The 23,222-nt window shown below is 36.7% G+C and overlaps 1 protein-coding gene across 13 annotated transcripts in view; it reads right to left on the bottom strand.

The window, feature by feature from the left end:
- The window catches only part of heph (polypyrimidine tract-binding protein 1 heph), a 202,561-nt gene that overhangs the window by 98,695 nt on the left and 80,644 nt on the right, over positions 1-23,222 (bottom strand). For 2 of the 13 annotated variants that reach the window (XM_068380148.1, XM_068380150.1), the window contains exon 1: positions 18,206-18,726. The exons of 5 other annotated variants lie outside the window; for them this stretch is intronic. In XM_068380148.1, the coding sequence (XP_068236249.1) occupies positions 18,206-18,490 (285 nt within the window). In that variant the 5' untranslated portion in view covers positions 18,491-18,726. Of the gene's footprint in view, positions 1-18,205; positions 18,742-23,222 lie in introns of those variants that run through there. 6 more of the 13 variants (XM_068380165.1, XM_068380147.1, XM_068380146.1 and 3 more) reach the window with 6 other exon arrangements.

Below are 23,222 nucleotides of genomic sequence, written 5' to 3'. Positions count from 1 at the left end.
TGCACACGCACCCCTTTCACCAGAGTATGACTATTACCTCTCACTCCTACCAGAGGAACGGCGATAGTTGAACATGACCGGAAAAAAACTATAATAAATATATATATATATATATATATATATATATATATATATATATATATATATATATATATATATATACACACACAAACCAAATATTAACAAAATAATCCACCACCGGCAAGCAAAATGAATACACCTAGCTGACCCTCTTCTAACCTCAAGCCAGTTCATAAAACCCCTTCTCTACCACCACTAACGCTATCATATTGCCAACACAGAGACGTCGTTTACTTCTTCTTCAGGACCCTTGTCACTTGAGCTACTCCCAGACTTTTCCCCCTATCCTACCAAACTTTGGAATCTTCAAAGGATCTCTCTAACGCCAGAGGAACCGTTGCTACTCCCCTTCACCAGGATATACAAAATCAAGTGGTGCTTAGCTTAGCTATCATTATTAATATTAATAATAATAATAATAATAATAATAATAATAATAATAATAATGTGGTCTGGCTAACAACAAAAGAAATTTAGCGGAAAAGCTCTAAACTATACTGTTGCTGGATTGATAGGTTTAGCTTATACAGACAGCGTCGGGGCCTGCGAGACCATTTTGCCCCTGCTATGAAATATTAAATACTATTACTGTTTTCTAATTAGATAACCGATACAAAATGTCAGCTTCAACCTTAATAAATAAGGGAACGAAGTATTTCCAATTCAATCGGAAATAGGTAAGTCCTAAGTCCCCTCTAAAACCTATTGCCAGCCTCTTGCCAGAGCCAAAAGCCCTCTTCTCTACGCCCGTGGTCCATCGTTAGCATTCCCACTTAGATTATTCTTGACGACACTTACGGCGACCTCATTTGGCCCAATTAACGATCGAGGAATACACCATAGTCACTTAAGAAGGACTTGCATCACAAGCTTAATCCTTAAGTCGTTGTCCATTTCCTTAAATCCTTTGATGGCAGGCAATTAAAACAGAGATCAATATCTGATAGGATAAGTGCGAAGTGCAAGAAGGGAATCTTTCAGGGGAAGAGAAAGGTACAGAGCGATAAAAGTTGAACATTAAAGAATAGGTTTAAATACAATATAAACTTTAATTCTATGAGAGAAATTACACACACACAATATATATATATATATATATATATATATTATATATATTATATATATATATATATATATTATATATATTATATATATATATATATCACAAATTATTTCAAATATATATTTACATCCCTGCGTAACAAAATTCTGAGAAGACAAACTAATCCCATTGCCCCACTACAGTTTACAAATAAATGACTAAAAAATAATATACACGATTCGATTTACATGCAAGTTTCTTAGAATAAGAAAATATATGAACTGGTGGAAACCATCATTAAATTACGCAAGTATATATTTCGCAATCAGTTATCTGTCATCAAAGTGTAGAAAAGTTATGTAAAAACACATGAAATAAATACTTTTAAGCAAACCTACCAGCTAAGGGAGTTTAAAATCACTGCAGACGATAGCTTTGACATCCATGCAATTACATTCGCTGATCATTTATTTTCTGCAATTCGGTATATCGTTATTTACCTGACCAACACAAGAGAGAGAGAGAGAGAGAGAGAGAGAGAGAGAGAGAGAGAGATTCGTAACGTTCCGCCGAACCCAGCAAAAATCAATGGGATCTTCCTCTGATTCTGTCTTCCACTTATAACTAAATAACACCCCGACAAACAGGACCGAAAGTCGAAAGACAGTATTTAGAAAAAAAAAAAAAGCAAATAATAATAAAAAAAAAAAATTATACCACGTCAAACTTCTATAGGGTGATAAAAGGCTAAAGCTCTAAACAACCCCAGATTAACAGGACCGGAATTCGATAGTTAATAAAAATTAAAAAATAATCATTCTACTAAAACACGTCAAAATTCAAAAGGGTGATAAAAAAGCAAATGGAAACTTTTAATCAACTCCAAGAAAATTCATTAATGAGGAAAGTTTCCCCCGAGTTTATCAAGTAAGCAACGAGTAATGCAGTGCTTTAAAAACCAATAAATCACAGGAATTCCTCAAACAAGGTTTCTGGAATGAAACATTAATAACGTAATAGATGATATCGATATTATTAACCAAGGCATTGGGGTTTGGAATGGCATTCAGGGACCACGAGGTACTGTTCCGGGCAAATTCGCCAACCTCCGGAGTGCATTTATTGCTACAAATTTAAAAAGGAGATTGACCAGCCAAATGAGTCAAGCTTGACTCTTATAAAGCCAGCCCCATTAACAAATAAATTAAATAAACTATAAAGGAAATTATAAGGTTGGACGAAAAGGGAGTGCGAACAGGTAAAATAAAAGGCTAGTAATGTTATCAATGGCTACCATGCACCAACTGGCTGCATTACCAGGCTGTCTGTTATTTTTGGCCGGATGAAAATTTTCTCCGCCTTTTACTTTCATTTCCGGAAGGATGAAAACTCCCCCCGTCTGTACTCAAGACTTGTGGAAGACTAAAATTCTATCCTGAATGTTACTTTATAAGGAAATCTGTCTTCTACTTCGACTTGTGGAAGGATAAAAATACTGTTACTCGACTTGTAAATGGATTTAAGAGAATCACCAGTCTTGTTACTTCAACTGGGACGATAAAAAATTCTCCGGTCTGTTACTTCAACTTGTGGAAGGATAAAATAAACACACTCCAGTCTGTTACTTCACTTGTTGAAAGACAATAAAAAAATTCTGTTACTTCGACTTGCGGTAGTATAAAAACAAATCTCCCATCTGTTACTAATAATTCTTTTTTCCTCTAAGGGAGGTTTTTCTGGTCCTATCACACCAGGAAACCCTTGGCATTGGCATGACAAGACCTACAAGATCTGTTTGACGCATACATTCATAAGTATTTAAAAGTATAACATAGTCGTCCCCCCAAATTGTAAAATCCAATTATCAAAGCACTTTCAATACACTGAGGTCTTCACCTTTTTCTTGAAAGCTTTAATTTACTTCCATGAATGGAGATTACTAGGCCGTGTTTAGTACTTTGGATGCCTAGCAGGAACTTGATGCATAGTCATGGGCCGCATATTTGAATGCTTTGCAACCTACACAGAGGTACGAGTACATCTTGGTTCCAATAACTTATAAACCACCCGTGTCGACAAGTTTCGTTGGCTGCACCATGTATAGGAATTCCCCTAGATATTTCAAGTCTGTTTCATTCATCTAAAGTCGTTACACATGTTAAAACTCATTTCTGACTTTAAATACGCACCCATTTTAAATCGGTTAGTATAGAGGTAATCCATCCTTTGGGCGGGACACGTTATATTAATCTTACTAATTGTTTTGTAATTTCTTAATAAATTGCACTTTGGGTAGATTGCAGTCAAACCTGGTAACAGCAAGTTAACCACAAATGTCCTTACACACTATTCATCCAGATACTTCTTTACAAAGGCAATATTTTTAAGGTAATATACAATATAGCTTTTCTTATTACATTATTGGAACACCAAGACACAGATCACAGTCAAGTGATATACCTAGGTCACGAACTTTACTCCAACTCATGAAAAAAGTCAATAAACAAATAATTCCTATTTTTTCTGATAAAAGGGAAAACAAATCTAATGATACATATAAATAAGCTTTCTCCGGTGTCTTTCAGATCCAGTTTTTTATTATGAAAAAGTCTCCGGAACACTAAACCAGTAGTACATTGATAACATCAAGTTATGGTGTTTTATTCAAGTTTTAATGGTGGGACTTTTCTCAATGATAAACTAGCAAGAAGGGTGAATTTCAATACAATGCTAAGGAGTGCCAATACACTCATGTGTACTATTCTAGCCAATGAACTCGATGCAATTAATGAGGAGTTCTTTAGCCTTATTTCATCCAAAAGGCAAAATTAAAAAATGGGTATACATGGTCTTTATATGACCGTCCTTGAACGCAAACTACGACTGTTTGCGGACGTTGACTGTCACAGAAAGACCATAAACAGACGCGAGTGAAAGGAGATGTCTGAGGCCTTTGTTATGCAGTGGACTAGTAACGGCTATGATGCCGATGATGTAATATATATACTTTATAAAATGTATATATATATATATATATATATATATGAGAGAGAGAGAGAGAGAGAGAGAGAGAGAGAGAGAGAGAGAGTGAGTGTGTGTTAGCGTAACTTTCAAGCTCGATATTTTATTCAGAATTCGTCGAAACAACTACGATAAAAGAGGAGCATTCTTGACTCTGCTTCATAATGCCACTCTATAAAAATATATTAAACTTATAAGATCAATTGCGGTTTATGATGATATTTGAATGTGAAAGACAGTTCACAAATACATGGAAAAAAAAAACATCTTCAAAGAATTCTTTGTTTATAAATTTGAAGTAACTGGATTTTCCACGTCAAATATAATCTCATATTAGTCAATTTAATATTTGTTTAAACTAATTACTGTAAACATCAAGAAGTTGAAAAAAAAAAGTCCCCTGTGGCGTTACGTAGTTGAAATAAACTACTGTAACATCATGATTTTAATATTTCAAATAAGGTTTTGTAGCATTGCGAAGCTAAAAAAAAATATAATGTAATGTAAAATTATGTAGTCGACAAAAAATTATTATTGAACTGTAGCATTAAGAAGTCTGATAAAATGCTACATTACAATAACGTACAATTATGTAGTTGAAAAAGATACTACAGAGGCATTATGAAAATTAGAAGTGGCTGCTCCTCCGACACGACCACCTACAACACCCCCCCCCCACCCACACACACACAAAGAAAATACCCATGGCCATACATAAAAGCTCTTATTGAATTGAGCTCCAAAAAGCCCAGGGACCGAGAGGGGTTCATTCACCGTCATAAGACCCTACTCAATTAGATTAGCTTACCATAGCCTCGGGCGGCAAAAGCTGCCCTCGGAAGATGGGGAAAGATGGAAACTTGAGGAGGAGGAGGAGGAGGAGGAGGAGGAGGAGGAGGAGGAGACTGTGTACATATTCGAACTTGGAAGGTATCTAAATTCAAATAAGAATACAGGTGACCAGAATTAACCGATATGAAAATAAGAGAATCTGCAATGAAGATTAATCAGTGAAAAAAATAAGAGTCGGTGATGAAACTTGACATATGAAAATAACAGCAGAGAATCCGAGCTAAAAATTGGGATGCTTGAAAATAACGACATAATCGCTATTGAAAATTAACATACATGTTAAAAACACATTAGGCGCTGAAAATTGACCAACACTGAAAGAGAATTAGTGATGAACATGCAACGAAGTAGTGATGATGTATGCACATCATAACAATGATGAAAATGTACCCACATCTAAATAATGCTGAAAATGTACCCAAATGAAAATGATAAAAATGTAACCCCCCCCCCCAATACCAAAAACAATGGATAATGAAAATTTACCCAAGTGAAAAGAGCAGAATCAGGGGCTATAATTGACCCAAAAGATAATAACAACCGAGAATGTTACGAGAAATGACCCACATGAAAACAGAATGGGTGATGAAAATTTACCTATACAAAAATAACAAAACCTGAGATAAAACTTGGCATAAGAAAAAAAAAAGAGAGAGAGAATGTGATGAAAATACATACATACATACATATACCAAAGGGTGAAAATAGAGACATGAAAATAAGAGAATCGGTTCCGATAGTTGACCAAAGTAAAACAAAATATGATAATTACGTACCCATGAAAAATAAAAGTGATGCAAATGTACCTATGAAATAAAAGCGTGCGATGAAAATTTACCCATGAAAAAAAAAGGCGTGATGAAAATATAGAAGCATGTGATTAAAATATACCCACATGAAAATAATGTGACGGAAATTAACTAAAAAAAGGTGATGAAAATTGGCCCATATGTAAAGGTTATGAAATGTTAATATGAAAATATCAAAATATGATGCAAAGTGGCTCAAACGGAAGCAAATTGGATATTAAACATATTACTATAGAAAATAACTGATAGAAAAGTAACCATTTAATAGTTCCTTGTAATTTATTCATTACTGGTTTCCTAATCTAAGACGTTTTTGAGAGAGAGAGAGAGAGAGAGAGAGAGAGAGAGAGAGAGAGAGAGAGAGAAATTGAAATTTAGACTTGAAATACAAAATTCTAATTATAAAATAATTGTAACTTCAAAATATCTCAAACCCACGCAAGCACTGTAGTCCTCTTGCAACCTACTATCGTTGCATCTCGATAACCAAATTTCGAGTCGCACTTGCTTTTTCAACTGGCAGTCCTTCCTAGTTTCCATCACACAGTTCCGGTCTCTCTCGCCTTCGCCCCAGAGAGGTGATAATGAAAGTTCCGAAAAGTTTAATTATCACGCATAAAGTTAGAGACGTTTCAATTAGTGGCAACGCCATCCGAGGGCCAAAGTGTCCTGCGTAATGCAACCCGTCACGGGAAATGAGAGCAGTACCCGTTCAATGGCAGAGGAATCGAAAATTTACATGGCGTACTGTAGTCAAAGCGTGCAGGGTTAAAATATACAAAAAAAAAAAAAAATACAAAAATGAATAAACTTAAAATATTTTTATTTCAAATTCAAATTTTCGTAGAGTAAATGCTAACCAACTATTATTTATAGTATGAAAACAATAAGAGGTTGTTCAACAAATCTGAAGAAAGAGCGGGAATGAAGTTCCGGTAAAATAAGGAGTGCCGTTTGTAGTGGCTGACAGAACAGAACTCTGCAAGACAATTTTTTTTTGGGGGGGAGGGGGTGTAATCAATTTTAAAGGACAATTGAGAATATGAGGCATATAAAAAATTGTTTCCCTTAACCATGCCAACGTAAAATCACTTCAGTACATAGGCTTTTTAAAGAAAGTCTAGCAATAAAAATCCAAGCGTAACCTCAACCACTCCCCTTTTCAAGTTTTTCCACCACTTGTATTTTACTTTCTGGAACGTATTTCTGTAGCCAATCAATTAAATTCAAACAAGAACCCAATCAATTCTAATCTTCTGTACAATTTACCGACCTCACCACATTTACCTACCCCCTCTATTTCTAATACTTGACTTGGAGCCAAAGACCCATACTACTATTCTATTACTATCGTACGTGATCCGTCAAAAATTCCGGCTAAATATTTACACAATGACATATTCAATCCTTCCCAACCCGGACCCTTTCCTCTGAGTAAACCCGGCCCCCTCCCCCTAATCGAAGGACGGAGAGACTAATTATAAGTATGGCATGCCACTGAGCGTAACCTGAAACATTGCATATCATCTCCTCTTACATCCATTGACGCAAAGGGCCTCGGTTAAATTTTGACGTTATCTACAATTGCTCCTCATGTCCTCATGATATAGGGTAGACTACACCAATAAGCAACAAACCCAATTCTATCACAACTACCATTAGTATTCCCGCATTACATGCAAAATTGTATTAACGTATACTGAAAGTTCCCCATCCCCTTTTATTTTTGTAGTCTAACTCTTTCAAATTTAATTGCCATTAAATCAGTCCCTTCCAGCATTCTAAAAATTAATTAAACAACAGTTTCGACTCTTGGGATAATCCTCTAAACGTCACACCTACATCCACAACAAGAGTTGAAAAGATCCTTTCACCTACAATTATTTGCAACCAGTTTAGGGGTTTTAGAGGCTACTCATGAATGGCATAGGCAAGAAACAACGACATTACCCCCGTGAAGCAGGACAATACCCTTGAGACTGACCATATATACATATGACAAGCGCTCAAGACCCGTCTCCACCCAAGCTAGGACTACGGAGGGCCAGGTAATGGCTGCTGACAACTCAGCATATGGATCTATAGGCTCTCCTAAACCCTGATCCTCAGCTCACAAGGATGGAAGGTAACGGCGTTCAATGAAACTAACGAGTTTGAGCGGGGTTCAAACCCCAGTCTGGCGTTCACCAGTCAGAGACGTTACCACATTGGCCACCACAACTCAAAACTATCCAAGTTTATAGTTTAACCTATTTCAAACTATTATTCGCATAATCTTAATCGTCTCACGTACCAACACCCAAAAACAGTTACTCCATAGAAAATAATCAGTTCCTTATCCATACACACTTTTGCTAATGGCATTCACTTTTTGCAATATTATATATTCTGTAAATATAGATATTGTCAAAGTCGTTATCACGATAAAAAGGACACCGCGTCGTTTCTCGATAGCTTAGATTCTATCTACATGGCCCCCTTTTATTAAAACGAGAATTCCCTCTAACCAATCTTCTACTCTATAGAAAATCTCAAACTTTCTTGTATCACTTCCAAACCCTACTAAAAAATCAGTAAAAATTAATCGTGTTTTCATTTATTTAAATTTTGGAAAAAAAATAGCTTCTCGGTTGAAGAATGCTCCATATTCAAGCAAATTGGTAGTAATAATAATAATAATAATAATAATAATAATAATAATAATAAAGGATTATGAAAAATTAAAAAAAAAAAGTATTTGAAAAATACCAATTCTCGAACAAGCTGTCTCCCCTCCCTTAATAAATCAGGCAAGTTTTTCTTCCAACAGAGCCTCTTCCCTCAGTGGAAGACTAATCCAGCTCCTTCCCAGATGACACTCCATTTCCGCTTTTAAATCAAGTTCTTCACTAAACCATTTCAGGCCAGGATCCTTTTTACACATTAAGCTTCCGTTTTCCCATTTCATAACTCTACGAAACCTTGTTTTATTGGCTATGCTAATTACACTTTCTTATGGATTTAGTCATTGCTTTGTAATTTCCAAGATTATAATTTGGAAGATTTTCTTTGAAAACAAATTATGTTATATAGAGTATATATATATATATATATATATATAATACCTTGTAATCAAACTTTAAATTAACATAATATATGATGGAAAAATTACTTGGTTTTCCTATATTTTCGTAAAATAAAATCTTCCTCGTTTTCTTGTTTCGCTGGTGTTGGGGTTTTCCCTTCAGCAGCTTATATCCTAAACAAATTCGTGACCGTTCCTACTTCTATCAAAATTTTACATACGAATAATAATTGGCTTTTACTATAAAACACAACAGTATTACATTCCCTAACTGCGGGCAGTTGAAGACTACATACCTCGGTAAATAAAAAATGCCCTTAAGAAATTTTGATAATCAGCTACGAATGTTTTCTTTTAAATTTATAAATAAAATTTTAATTTTCATTTAATCTTCATGGGGCAATAAAGATATGAAATCCACGACCAGACTGAATAGGTATATAGCTTTCCAATTGATGATAGATCACCTGTTTTTAAATTCGTAAAGGTAGCTTTACCCATCAACATCAAACCAAAAAGGTTTTATGAAATGAGGTCATAAAGAGATCATAACACCGACTGAAATACAATATATATATAATATATATATTATATATATATATATATATATATATATATATATATATACACACATATATATATACATATATATACATATATATAAATATATATATATATATATATATACACACACACATACATACATACACATACATACATAATAATGCATAAGCATTTTAAACCCAAAGAATATACCATTATAATTCCAGTGAAAGTCACAAGAGTTGCAAGGGCCTCTTCATAAATTCCATTCCAAGTATATAAAAACAAAATATTTTCCCATCTGAATTCGACTTCACCCTGCTAAAACTACAAGAATCATTTTCAACCAGATATCCCGACACCTGACCTGATTCAACCCCTCGCCCTCACCGCACTAAAATTTATTCAGCTGAATTCCTTAAACACGTTTTTTCCCAAATTTCCAACTGATGCTCCTACCTCGCGCTTTTAGATGCTGTTCTGACCCAGCTTGGAGCACCACCAGCTCCCATGTCCATACCATTCAAAGCGGGTAAAGGACCCTCTCTAACTTACCCGGCACCAAACACCTATTTCCTTTCCTCCTTTCAGTTCCCTACTCTCTACAATCCGCAGTTTACCTGTGCCATGCATGAGAGCACGTGCGCAAACGAACCCCCTTCTATTATCTCTTTCCTCTCGTATTGAGGGGCCACCCTTTTACAAGTGCAATTTCCCGTTATCTCCTCCTCTTTACTGGTGATAACAGACTTTCTCCATCTTCCTCCCTCTCTCTCACTTTGCACATACACTCCCTTCCTCTCCCAAAACAGTATATGGCCCCGAAGCATTTCCCGTGCCACGGCCTCATATCTATCGATCTTTGCACGAAGTCTTTAAAACAAGTTGAGAGAGAGAGAGAGAGAGAGAGAGAGAGAGAGAGAGAGAGAGTTTTAGAAGTCAATTTCTAATGGACAAACGTCACTCATTCTCTCACCTTATTTCCCTTGCTAAAATAAAAGAAAACAAAAGATGACTAAGAAAATAGTTTATATACACAAGAGGGAAGAGCAAGGAATTTTTGCCTGGCAGACGAGAAGACAACAGCTTTGCAATAAAGACAAGGAGGATTAATATTGCATTCACCCACTTGCCATAAGATTCCATTGTTAGTTTTATTCTGTGGATGACTATGAAACAAGGAGGTAAATATTGAGAGAGAGAGAGAGAGAGAGAGAGAGAGAGAGAGAGAGAGAGAGCACAATCCCATCAACATCAAACACTATTTACTATAAAATACAGAAACCTATTTGGGGTAAAGGCAACGTGGCCGCCGTGTTCCCCTTGGAGAAAGGGAGCGTTGATTTATGCTTCCGACGGACTGACAAGATGAAGCGATAGGTCACACTCCGGAAACAAAATTTATATATAGAAAAAAAATAATACATTGTTAGCTCTACAGGTTTAGTTCATCTTTTATAAAGTTAGGTGTGTGTGTATGTATAGTATGTGTGTATTTATGTAAGTTTCAATATTTCTTGTTTTACTCTTACCGCTTACGCTTTTGCTAGTGACTAACTATACATACATAAATACATACATACATACAGACAGACAGATATATATATATATATATATATATATATATATATATATATATATATATAATATATATATATATAGTGTGTGTGTCCGGCTCCTGTCCTTTTTAGCTATTAATATTGACCTCTGGGATTTTTGCTTGCTTTCATCCTTTGTTACAATTATCTTTATAATTAACAATTCCTTTAAACCATTCTCTTCTTCATATGGCCATGCTGAAATATTGTGTGATTACGACGAAGCTTAGCGTTACAGCAACATTACTTTTTAGTAGCTGCCTATAAAAGTGGCTGGGCTTGTAAACGTGATTTAAAAGTTGGTAATTTTACGTATTACTGTTAAGTAATTATTTTTCTATATAGCACTTCGTAAAATTAATAAAAATGTTTTGCTCAAGTGTTTACAAGCTCGGAGACTTTCTTTTTTTAATTTACAGACAGCGTTGTCAACCGTTTCTCTTTTATAATAAGAGTTATCCGGTACTCATGGACAGCTGTCATATGTCTTAGTCTTGAGATACGTACCGGAAGTAAAACTTTGGAATAATTAGCTGCTTTCGCCCTTTCTAAAATTACCCCCATCCAAGTTATCAGGAGATACATAAGAGTCTGAAGACGCCATCAAACACTTCAACTGTTCACTGATGACAAACTTAGATATTCAAGAGGCCATTAAGCCATGAAGCGTTCATGACCATTTAATGGTGAAATTTAAGAACCAAGTTCCTTCTATCCACGGGAAATTTAACCAAATAACGATTACATATAAAGGCTGTGTAGAACATGATAGCATTTCAATTTCACGCCCACGCGAGAACTACAATCTACCTCTTCCTGTAACCTTGAACTTTTCCAAACAACAATGATCCTGGTCCACTGAAATCCATCGTACCGAAACATCCATTTGCATGTTTGTCTGTGAGACGCAAGTAGTAGAAATGCCTTGTAAATATCTGGAGCAAATAAATGCCGGGGTTTGAATATTGAGACGAGAATCTCAAGTTATTAAGTCAAAGAGTACACAGGTCAAAATAAGAAAGATGACACTTAAAAGAATATTTAAATGTGCTGTCAACAGCCGCTCTGGTTTATTAGATTGTTTATATAGAATGTTAGTTTCCGTGATGGTACACTGATAGTGCTATAATAGTGTTATATAACGGAGATTATAACTGGAAAACTTTCGCAGCCGGTTAATGCAAATGATACGGCGTTACCTGAAGAATCAGGATGATGATGTTTTAGTGGAAGTGTGAATTAGGTAAAATATACTGAAAAAATCTTAGGAAAATTAATGTTTGCGATGACTGGAACAAAGTCGTCAATAAATTCTGGTGACGAATGAAATACTAAATGATGAACGCATCAGACAGCCGTCACAGGATGCTTCAGATATCAAAGCTATAGTACAAAGGTTTTTTTTTTTTATAATTTGAAATGCTTTAGAAATGCAAGAGGAGGAGAGAGGAAAGCGGAGACAAAAGTACCTTGGAGTGGGACTTGCAATACACAGTAGAACACAGATGTTACCTTCTATATATGAAGGAATGCGAAAGTGGTACTTTGAGATAACTTAGCAAACGTAGCAGCAGCTTTGACTAACTAAAAACATTGCCAGACTTCAGATCAAAACAGATTTACGCGTCAAGTAAAAGGACTATGACATGGCGAAGTAAAAGGACTATGACATGGCGAAGCAGACACTGAAATCTACAAAAGAAAGAATTGTAGGGGACTAAAAAATTCTGAGATCCAAAGCTCGAACATTAATTTCATAAATCTATAACAAAATAGGTGACAACCAGTTATGTGTGTGAATTAAGAAAAACATGCATGGCAGAAAACCAAGGAAAGAGCACATTTTATGTATCATTATCATTAATAACAACCCTAATAGAAAAAAATGCTACAAGAAGTTTAATAAGTTTAATATATATATATATATATATATATATATATATATATATATATATATATATATATATATATATAAACGGATTGCGATGACAATCTCAACCAATAACATCATTAAAATATTGGACCTACTTATCCTCAATTGATCCTTGCATCCATTCCCCTGTCCCAATATGCAATAATATCCAAGTTCGAAGATTCTATTCTCATCATTTGTCCTTCTATATCAATTCCGGTTCACATGGAAAACAATTCCTTTGGCAATATCCAGTTTTCCCCTTCTATATAACATAAGTTTTCATATACAGTAATCCTTATAATTCCTCTTCGTTTCCATATGGTTATTGATGTCATTCTTCTACATCGTTTTCTGTGGCATAGCACTTCACATGTTAAGGATGCAGTGATACTTGGAAACGTGACAAAAAAAAAAAAAAAAAAAAAAAAAAAAAAAAAAAAAAAAAAAAAAAAAAAAAGCAACATTAATGGCAGTTATTTATGGCTAAAAAAAATAAATAAAAAATAAAAATAAAAAATAAAAAAAACTTCTTTAATGAAAACGATACTTCAAGTGACAACCTGCTTGATGGCAATAGTACTTTTAACGTAAGAAATACTTGTTTAATGGCAATAATACTTTCACGTGATAAAAACTTCCTTTAATGGCAGTGATACTTTCAACATGAAAAAAAAATTACATATGAAATTTTTTTTATTGACAATGAAACCATTAGTGGGGGAAAATAAATTACCATTAACGGATAAGGTAAATAGTGTTACACTACGGACACTGACTTGAACAACATTTTGATTATGAATTGATGAAAATATATTTCCTACAAATTAATGACAGTAAAACAAACCTATAGCGATACGGAGAAAAGAAAATAAAAACTCACTTCTGAGAATGTCATTTTATATTTTCGATCTCAGTTACGTCAAAAATTCCTAACATTTTCTACAAAATGCTTCCTTCTCCACACACTTCAATCTTTCCCATCTCAAACCCAGTTAAGTGTTACCTTTTCAAACAAGGTGTACTAGCGCTCAAGGACTTACAGGATCTTCTGTTGCTATGAGATATAAATCAAGCCAAATATTCCCTTGTCTCCTGACGTTTTTCTTGGGGGGGGGGGGGAGTATTACATACTTTCACGTACCTCCTCTTTTTTTTTTTTTTAACATACTTTCATGTAACTCCGAGTTCTTCATTTATTCACCAAACATTCCATCCTGGACAATTATTTTTATTCCCTTTCTCGCTAACCTATACTTCCATTAAATAAATATTTATTAACATCACTGTTCTCTTAACACACGACACGTTTACTAGTGCGCACCAACACCAATTCCATTTAAAACTCGTTATTGTTCTCCAAGGTATTTGCATGACTATTAACGCATAGTGGACGTCAGTTAAGCAGGCTTTCCATTTTTAAGGTCTAAATTAGCCATGCTTTCATGGAGTACTGAAATAAGGCTATAGGGGTTTTCATAAAAAAGAAGGGGGGGGGACATCAGCGAGCTTCATATCAACTTTCTTCACTGATTTGGGCACACAAAATGAAGGAATACATTTTTCATAACGAAATAAATTATCATTATTATTACCAACAAAGCTTAACACTAACTGAGAAAAAAAAAACCATGATACTATAAGCCCAAGGGCTCCAACAGGGAAAAATAGACCAGTGAGGAAAGGAAACCAGGAAGAAAAATAAACTGCAGCAGTAATGAGCAATCTAAAATATTCTAAGAATAGCAATCAAATATTCATAATGAAATTAAGATGAAATAAATTACAGTAGACAAAATGTAAATAGAACGAAAGTATGCACGTACTAGCCATTGGATGCAATAACTTGCCTCAAATACTTACGTCAATTAGAAAAACCAATATAAGGGACAATGCATGCATGGCAAGGAATGACCTTTGAAAGTTAGAAAGTCTGTTGCATATTTTTAAAAATAGGAACAAGTAATGATTGCCAGACTGCAACAAAAATTATTTACGGGCCAAAATTTTTGTTACATCTGCGTGCCTCAAACTCTTTACGAAATTGCACCCGTGTATGATAATTTCCTCCGAATTGTTTGAGGATTTCAGTGTCTAATGAGGGGGGTACATTCCTTTCTGTAGAAATCCGGTTATTATTATTACCAGTTAAGCTACAGCCATAGTTGGAAAAGCACGAAGCAATAAGGCCAAGGGCTCCAACAGGGAAAATAGCTCAGCGAGGAAAGTAACAAGGAAATAAACTACAGACGTGATGAATAATTAATATAAAACATCTCAAAATCAGCAACAACGTCAAAGTAGACCTTCCATATGTTAACATTAAAAGAACCTGAACTATCACACATCCTCTATTATTTTTAATACTAGCTAAGCTACAATCCTATTTGGAAAAACAGGAAGCTATAAAATCAAGGGCTCCCACGGGAAAAATATAGCCCAGTGAAGAAAGGAAACAAGAAAATAACTACACGAGATGTAATGAACAACTAAAAAAAAAAATATTCTAACAGTAACAACGCTAAATACATTACATATATTTATATATATATATATATATATATATATATATATATATATATATATATATATATATATATATATATATATATATATATATAACTAATAAAAACAGAAGACGCTAAATAAGATAGAAAAGTGGCCCCCCGAGTATCCTTAAGCACGAGTACTCTATAAAAGATAAATGGAAGTTGGTACTCAGATCTTTCAGTATTCACACCCACATCACTGAAGAACAAAAATCTTAATAATTCAAACGGTCTTTTACAAAACTCATACAGTACATACAAAGAAAATGCATCCACTGTTGTATGCAAAAATTACTTGGTGGCTACCGATTCCAGAGTGATTGTGTACTGGAGGGTAGGGGTGAATGTAAGGATGCACCAAACTATACATCCAAATTGATATTCATTCAATCTATATATATATATATATATATATATATATATATATATATATATATATATATATATATATATATATATATAAACCCGAGACATTCAATTCAACTGAAATTGTGGGCACTGCTTATATTAGAGGTGAAGGGAAAAAAATTACGTCTGCTTTATTATACGGACAACAATCCTTTAATAAATCTAAAGTAGAATTAAGACACTATTGGAGTTCAATACTTTCATACGGTCTTCACAAACGTAAACGTGATACGTTAATTTAAACACCACCATATATCAAAACACAATGACAACCCCCCCCCCCAAAAAAAAATGGGTTATGTAAAAGGTGGTGGCTTGGAAAACTTATGTTCATGAATTAAGAAGTATATAAAAAAAAAAAAAAACACACACACACACGAAATTGGAAGCTGACAGAAACCTAGTGTAGCTACTTATAAAAAATAATAATAATAATAATAAAGTTATTAGATCCTTGACTTGCCAAATACATTAAATCCCTCTCTCGTTACAGCTAATAGCTCATTTTCCGTTTGCCTACACTTGTGCACCAAATAGTCTGGCCTATTCTTTACATACATCATACACCTGACAACACTTAATATAAACGATAAATTCTTCACCCACACTTTCATCTTAGTAAGGGTAGAAGACCCTATGGCTATGGCAAGCAGCTCTTCTAGAACATTCCAGAAACAAATCATTGTTCTCTAGTCTCGGGTAGTGCCAAAGCATCTCTACCATGGTCTTCCACTGTTTCGCGTAAGGGTACACCCAGAGCACTATTCTAGGCGTTTTCCTATTTCTTTTCCTCAGTGGGCTATTCTCCCTGTTGAAGCATATAGACGTATTGCATCCTGCTTTTTTTACTAGGGCTGTTAGCTTGGCTGTTAGCTTAGCTAGTAGTAGTAGTAGTAGTAGTAGTAGTAGTAGTAGTAGTAGTAGTAGTAGTAGTAGTAGTAGTACATTTGATTAAATTTGCTTAAGAGTACCGAACGACTATCTACAATACTATCACTATAGATACCCAAGAATCACAAAAACAAATCGCAAAGGACGGAAGAAATGAGAGAGAGAGAGAGAGAGAGAGAGAGAGAGAGAGAGAGAGAGAGAGAGAGAGAGAGAGAGAGAGAGAGAGAGAGAGAGAGAGAGAGAAGCAACATCGGAGTCAATAAACCATATTTCATATAAAAGTGTAAGAGAAATTTATTGTTAGTAAAAAAGAAATGTTTTAAACACATTTTACGAAAAACACTTTCTATTTTCCCCGTCATTTTAATACCCGTCGTAACGCTCCTCCAGCTAGAAGTAGAACCAACAGGTAATCCATTAACTTCCGGTATGGTAAACGCCATGTGTCACGCCAGACCGATCAATGACAGAATGAGCAGGAATTTGTTAACGTAAGGCTACGCCGAGACCGTAAACAATGGATTGTTTCTAGCGTTCAATTACATACATAGCAGCAATGGGGATATACGCTGGAACTACTTTACATTAATCATGATTTGAACAATTGAACAATACAGATACAGGCTACTAACTTTAATCTTAGGATGGATGAATTGAGAGAGAGAGAGAGAGAGAGAGAGAGAGAGAGAGAGAGAGAGAGAGAGAGAGAGAGAGAGAGAGAGAGAGAATGGCGTAATCCTTATTACCATATGAGAAAGACGAAATATGTTGAAGAGCCCAGGGGGCAAAATAGAATGAAAATTGCTAGTAGGTCCACTCTAGAATGAATACACTACTCAACTTATCAATCGAATACAATACCATGACAAAATTACAGCTAATAATTTTTATAATTTGTTTATTTCCTGATCTGACAAGTACAAGCGGCTCTTGAATAAACACACTACACCAAATACTAAAAACTAATGCACTACTTCCCCGGGACTTGCAATATACGCATGCAAACCACCATAACGACAGCAACTACATCGCATACCTGAAGATAAGCTTTACATTGGCAACATACGGAAGACAGTCTACAATGTTAGAAAATGTCTAAAATGCAGATCCAAATTTGACATACAGTCAAGGTCTACAAATCCTCATCTACAGTTATAAAGAAGAGCTACCGATCTCAGTAAATCAAAGTTATAAGAGATGATAATCAAATATAAATTACAAGATATTTTTAGATGTAAATTATTGAAGACGATAATTCAATAAAATATACAATAGGAAAAAATACACAACTAAATAATTGCGCAACATGATAAGGAAACAGGGAGGGAGGAGACGGAGGAGAAGGCGGCAGGTCAACAGGAAGACCCTAATCACAGGCGAAGGTGAAGTGTCTCTCCCGCCCCTATCCGTAGGAGGGAGGGAGGAGAGGGCGTACCTGATCGATGAAGTGCATGATGGGCGTGAAATGATGTGAGACAGGGACTTGTGTGAGGGCTTGACTGACGGAGGGTGGCGTGAACGCCGGAGGGTAGGCAGCTGCCGGGGCGAGGTGGTGGTGGTGGTGATTCTGAGGGTATTGGTGAGGCGTGAAGGGCACGGCAGCGGCGGCGGTGACGGCGGCAGCGGCTGCAGCAGCTGCGGCATGCGGTGCCACGACCGGCAGCTGGGGTAGGGCGAGGTAAGGCGAAGCGCAGTAGATTTCAGATACGGGCCTCTTCATTACAGCGGCACGTCAATCACCCATGGAATTGGGGACCCTATGTATTTTGATATGTGAATGTGCCGTGTGTGACTGTATGCGGATATTGTGTGAACTATATGGCATATACACACCAATTTAGGTATTGTGTGAATTATATAACCAGTGCATAAACGCACAATAAAGCAATATAGTATACACACAAAGTGGTGAAAAGTTTCTCTCAGAAATTATAACTTTTCTCAGTAATTATGTTTCTTGTATCTTACAAATATATATTATAGTTGACAGGTAAATTACTTATCTACAGTAAGCTTTCTTTTTTCTGTTCTTCCTAAAAATAAAGGGGAACATAAATAAATTGTAGTAATCACTTATTTCACCATCACCCCACCGTAAAATAAAAGCTAAATTATTAAACACAATTGGATTCCCATGAGGTTGAGTACTACTATCCGACACGTGAAACTAAGCACTGTTTTGTGTGAAGTGATTTCCTGTCGAGAAGCACTCAAGAAATCTTTCCTTCTTCGTTACACCAAGTTAAACATTCCAAATCCCAGAAACCAAACATAAAAAACAAAAACACTTTATAAACCCTTGTCAGGTTCAGGGACAAACAATCACTTTAAAAAATTATATAAAAAGTCTTATTTTAATAGAAAGACCAAAATGCAAATCTAAATGGATAAAAAAAAAGCAAAATACGGAAACACAAGCCAGGCCGAACAGGCAGTTGTGGCTTATCTCTATCTCTCTCTCTCCCAACCCTTTCTCGGCCACGGAACAAACCCCACACACACCCACACCAAAAGCTCACTCACGCCTGTCTGAGGGCGGGCGACGGCTTCAATAACAAAACACGCGCCGTCTTACCTGCAAATAGAAACAAAAAACGATCGTTAGAATGAGGAAAAAATGTGAACCCATTGCTTTATGTCACTACAACAAATAGCTTAAGTCATAATTATGTAATTCTAAATAAGTAACTTTCTATATATTATACAAAAAATTATGTTCAGCAAAGAATGCCAGCACGATTTCACTATTCTAGACCATTTTAATAATAGAGAAAAGGGGGAAAATTAAGACAAAACCAGAAAGAGTGAGGTGAACTTCAAAACCCAAAACAAAGGCCATGTTGCTTATTGATCCACCGACATAAGTAATTCCAGAAATCCTCCCTTCCCTCCCCCTTCCCCCTCCTCCACCGTCACTGCTCCTCATCTGGACAATATCCTCTCTCATTATCACCCAACGCACCCCACTCGTCAACTTTTACCACTCTGGTTATTGGCAAAAAGACCTATTTCATCACTTTACGTATGTGCTTATGATCAACATTACCAATTCACTTACGCCATAATTAATACTCGGGCCATTTTCTATGTTATATCCAGCTATGTTAATTCTAATTTCCCACTGTCTACTGTTCAGCCGGATTTAAGGAACGGGGGAGAGAATTTCCTTCCGACCGCTGTTGCAGCGAAGACAGGAGCTCGGCTCAAGAAACTGCCACCTACGACGAAAGAAGCAGAAATCGATTCGAGTACAACAAACGAGACGGTCACACGCCACGACGACATTAGAGAGAGAGAGAGAGAGAGAGAGAGAGAGAGAGAGAGAGAGAGAGAGAGAGAGAGAGAGAGAGAGAGAGAGAGATTTCATTAAATGGGGGGAAACAAAAAAAAATCTTGTAACGATCATACGCCAGACATACTTACTCATCATGAGTCACAAACACTCAGACGTACGAACACATCCTCCAGAGCGGAGGAGAGGGGAAGGGAAATATGTCTGATTCACTATTGCACAAAAAAGACGAGTCGAACTGGCCATGACCCTTATCCATCCTGCCACTAACAACTCACCCCCAAACCCCCATTTCCACTCAAATCTCTAGTCTTTCAATAAAGGAAATCTAGGGTCTTGCAACAAGTTGTGTGAGCTACGGCGGCACCACGTGATATCAAGAAACGCCAATGCAAACGCAATGTTACCTTGAATGTGTATTTGCGTGCAACCCACCGTGAAATAAACGGCCGTGCATTTGCGTGCAACACAGCGTATAATAAACGAGCGTTCCTAGTACTTGCAGCAGTTTGGGCACGTCCACTTGCTGATAACACGGGTGCCCCTTGCATTCCAATCTTGGCCCGAGACAGGAATGCCCTCCCTCAACGAGAAGTTGGAGGGGGGGGGATGTAGAGAGGGACTGCTTAGCGACAACGTCAAGTAAAACAAAACTGACCAAGAGCACCTGGTCCCCTTAAACCCCCATCCCCAAGGGGAAAGAGGCTACTGACAACGTGGAATTCGGGGCTAAATACAGCATGGAATTCGAGGTTATATACAACTTGGAATTTTTCTCTGTTCGCGTCATGGGCTTATATTTGGAATTCTAAATATTGTTTTCTTCTTCGTTCACAACATGCGTTTATATGAGTGTGTGTGTGCTTGTATGAAGTGTAAACAATCAAATGGATAGATTAAGTAGATCGACCATGCATAATGTGTAGGAACATGTTTGCTTCACAATAATAGCAAAGTATTTTTCTTAGGCATAAAGTACAAATAGCGCTCTTATGAATAAACGGATTTTGAGCGAAGCGAAAAATCTATTTTTGGGTGAGATAGCCATGGCGTCCTGATGGAAGGTTCCTGTTTGGTAGCTTCCTTGGGTATAAGACTACTAAGATATTCCCAGAGAATTTAACCACAGGTTATCACAGAATTCTAACTTCTGGAGCGAGTATCTCAAAGGTTTCCCTTTAAGACATCGTAATACAACAGGGGACACGCATGTCTGGTCGTGCCACATAGCTATCTCCACCCCGAACAGAGTTAACGCTTCGGTGTGTAAGGGCTGAGAATAGCTGGGAGCCGTTCCACAGCTAATCTCACTCGTGGCTACTACTGATACTCGAGACGTAAACAAACGGACGCCATTGCTCTAATGACGTCACGAGCGTCTTTATCCTGGCGCCAGTTGCTGCCCATCACCATGATACAATTGTGTAGGGTGGGAACAAACTGACGAAGTAGTAGGGAGGGTCCATCAGGACGCCATGGCTATCTCACCCAAAAATAGATTTTTCGCTTCGCTCAAAATCCGTTTTTTGGGCTCAAGCCATGGCGTCCTGATGGAAGAGTACCAGAGAATCAATGTATCGTGGTAGATTTTCCCCCCAGAGTTAAGTGCCTAGGCATTGACAAATAGCAAAGTAATCTTAGATAAGAACCATAGGAACGAAGTATCCTGCCCCCCATTGGTAGGAAGTTCCCATGGGCTATGCCGACGTCAAAGTGGTATTGAAGGACTATTCATCTTGACAGAAGAGCTTTTTAAGAGCTTAGAGATGAAGCAGAATGTTTGATATTTGTATAGGAACATTCTGAGTGGGTCAGTGGTGGTTGGGCACTGTGTGTAGGATTCATCTCCTGATTATCAGAAGTAAGTATTCGAGTAGGAACCTTACTGAGGCAAGGTGAATATAATTTAAGGATAAATATCTTAAATTCTTCATGACCATAAGAAAGGAGGAATAAATAAAACTATGACAGTATGTATTTCATAGTAAGTAGGAGCTGAAGGAGACGCATAAGTAATAAAATAGAAATTTTATTTCACAATGCAGAAATTAAATAATTTACAGCAAAAGTAAAGTTCATTTACAGTAATAATAATGTACATAGAAATAAAGGCTTGCTCTTGAATCTGAAAGGGAATTTCAGGATTAGTAGGTACTCGTTCTCGAGGAACGCAAGTCTTTAAATAACACATCATGCTCAAGGCATGCGGCACTTGTGTAACACTATGACATTTCACCTGGGATAAGAACAGTTATAAAAGCACTAAGTGTTTTTAGACATCACTATGAATCACTCGAGGGTCAACATAGGCACCCGAAGAGTTAGAGTCCCAAATAACTCACTGTTCTACGCAGAGTTAGGTGCAGGTTTCATAACACTACCTGCGGCTACCACAAAATGTTTGATTTCGTGCACTTGTTTCGCATAATGTTTAAAGAAAACTCGCGAGGACTTCCAGCCCGTAAAGTTTTTAAGGCTTTCAAAGTCCATGCTCTGAAAGAAGTTCAGAGAAGATGCCACTTTTCTAGGATCATGACCAGCGGGTGTACTGTTCGGATCCGCTCTGCGAATGAAGTAGGTGATTTTCGCTCTTAATTGTTTCAGTGACAGGTCGCTGCCCGATGTTTCTCCTTTGAAGAGTTGGCCTCCACCAAAGTTTGAAGTTCTGCGAAGATAGACCTTGAGGCTCTCTACTGGACATAGAGAGACATCCTCCTTCAGGGGGCATATTCTCCAAGGGCCCCATCTTTTGGTGGGTAATTCATTTTTGGCGAGAAACGTCGGATCAGGGGAGAGGGTCACTTCTCCTGAATCAGCAAACAGGATGTGTCCCTCTTCTCTTGATAATGCCACTATTTCGCTGACTCGAGCTCCCGAGGCGAGAGCAAATAAAAATATAACTTTCTGAGTCAGATCCTTGAGGGGGCATGAATCGTTGTCCAAGTTGGAGGCGAAATGGAGCACCTTGTCTAGTGACCAGGAGATCGGTTTCGGAGGGGGTGCTGGGCGGAGGCGAGCACATGCTTTCGGCAGTTTGTTAAAGATGTCGTTGGACAGATCAATTTGGAAAGCATATAGAATTGGTCTAGTCAAAGCCGATTTGCAGGTTGAAATCGTATTGGCTGCTAATCCTTGTCCATGAAGGTGAATGAAGAAGGAC

Source organism: Palaemon carinicauda, chromosome 9 (assembly GCF_036898095.1).
Source record: "Palaemon carinicauda isolate YSFRI2023 chromosome 9, ASM3689809v2, whole genome shotgun sequence".
In the NCBI taxonomy this organism is placed as follows: domain Eukaryota; kingdom Metazoa; phylum Arthropoda; class Malacostraca; order Decapoda; family Palaemonidae; genus Palaemon; species Palaemon carinicauda.
Note: the sequence above shows the minus strand (reverse complement) of the source record. Positions and strands in the feature narration are given on the sequence as shown.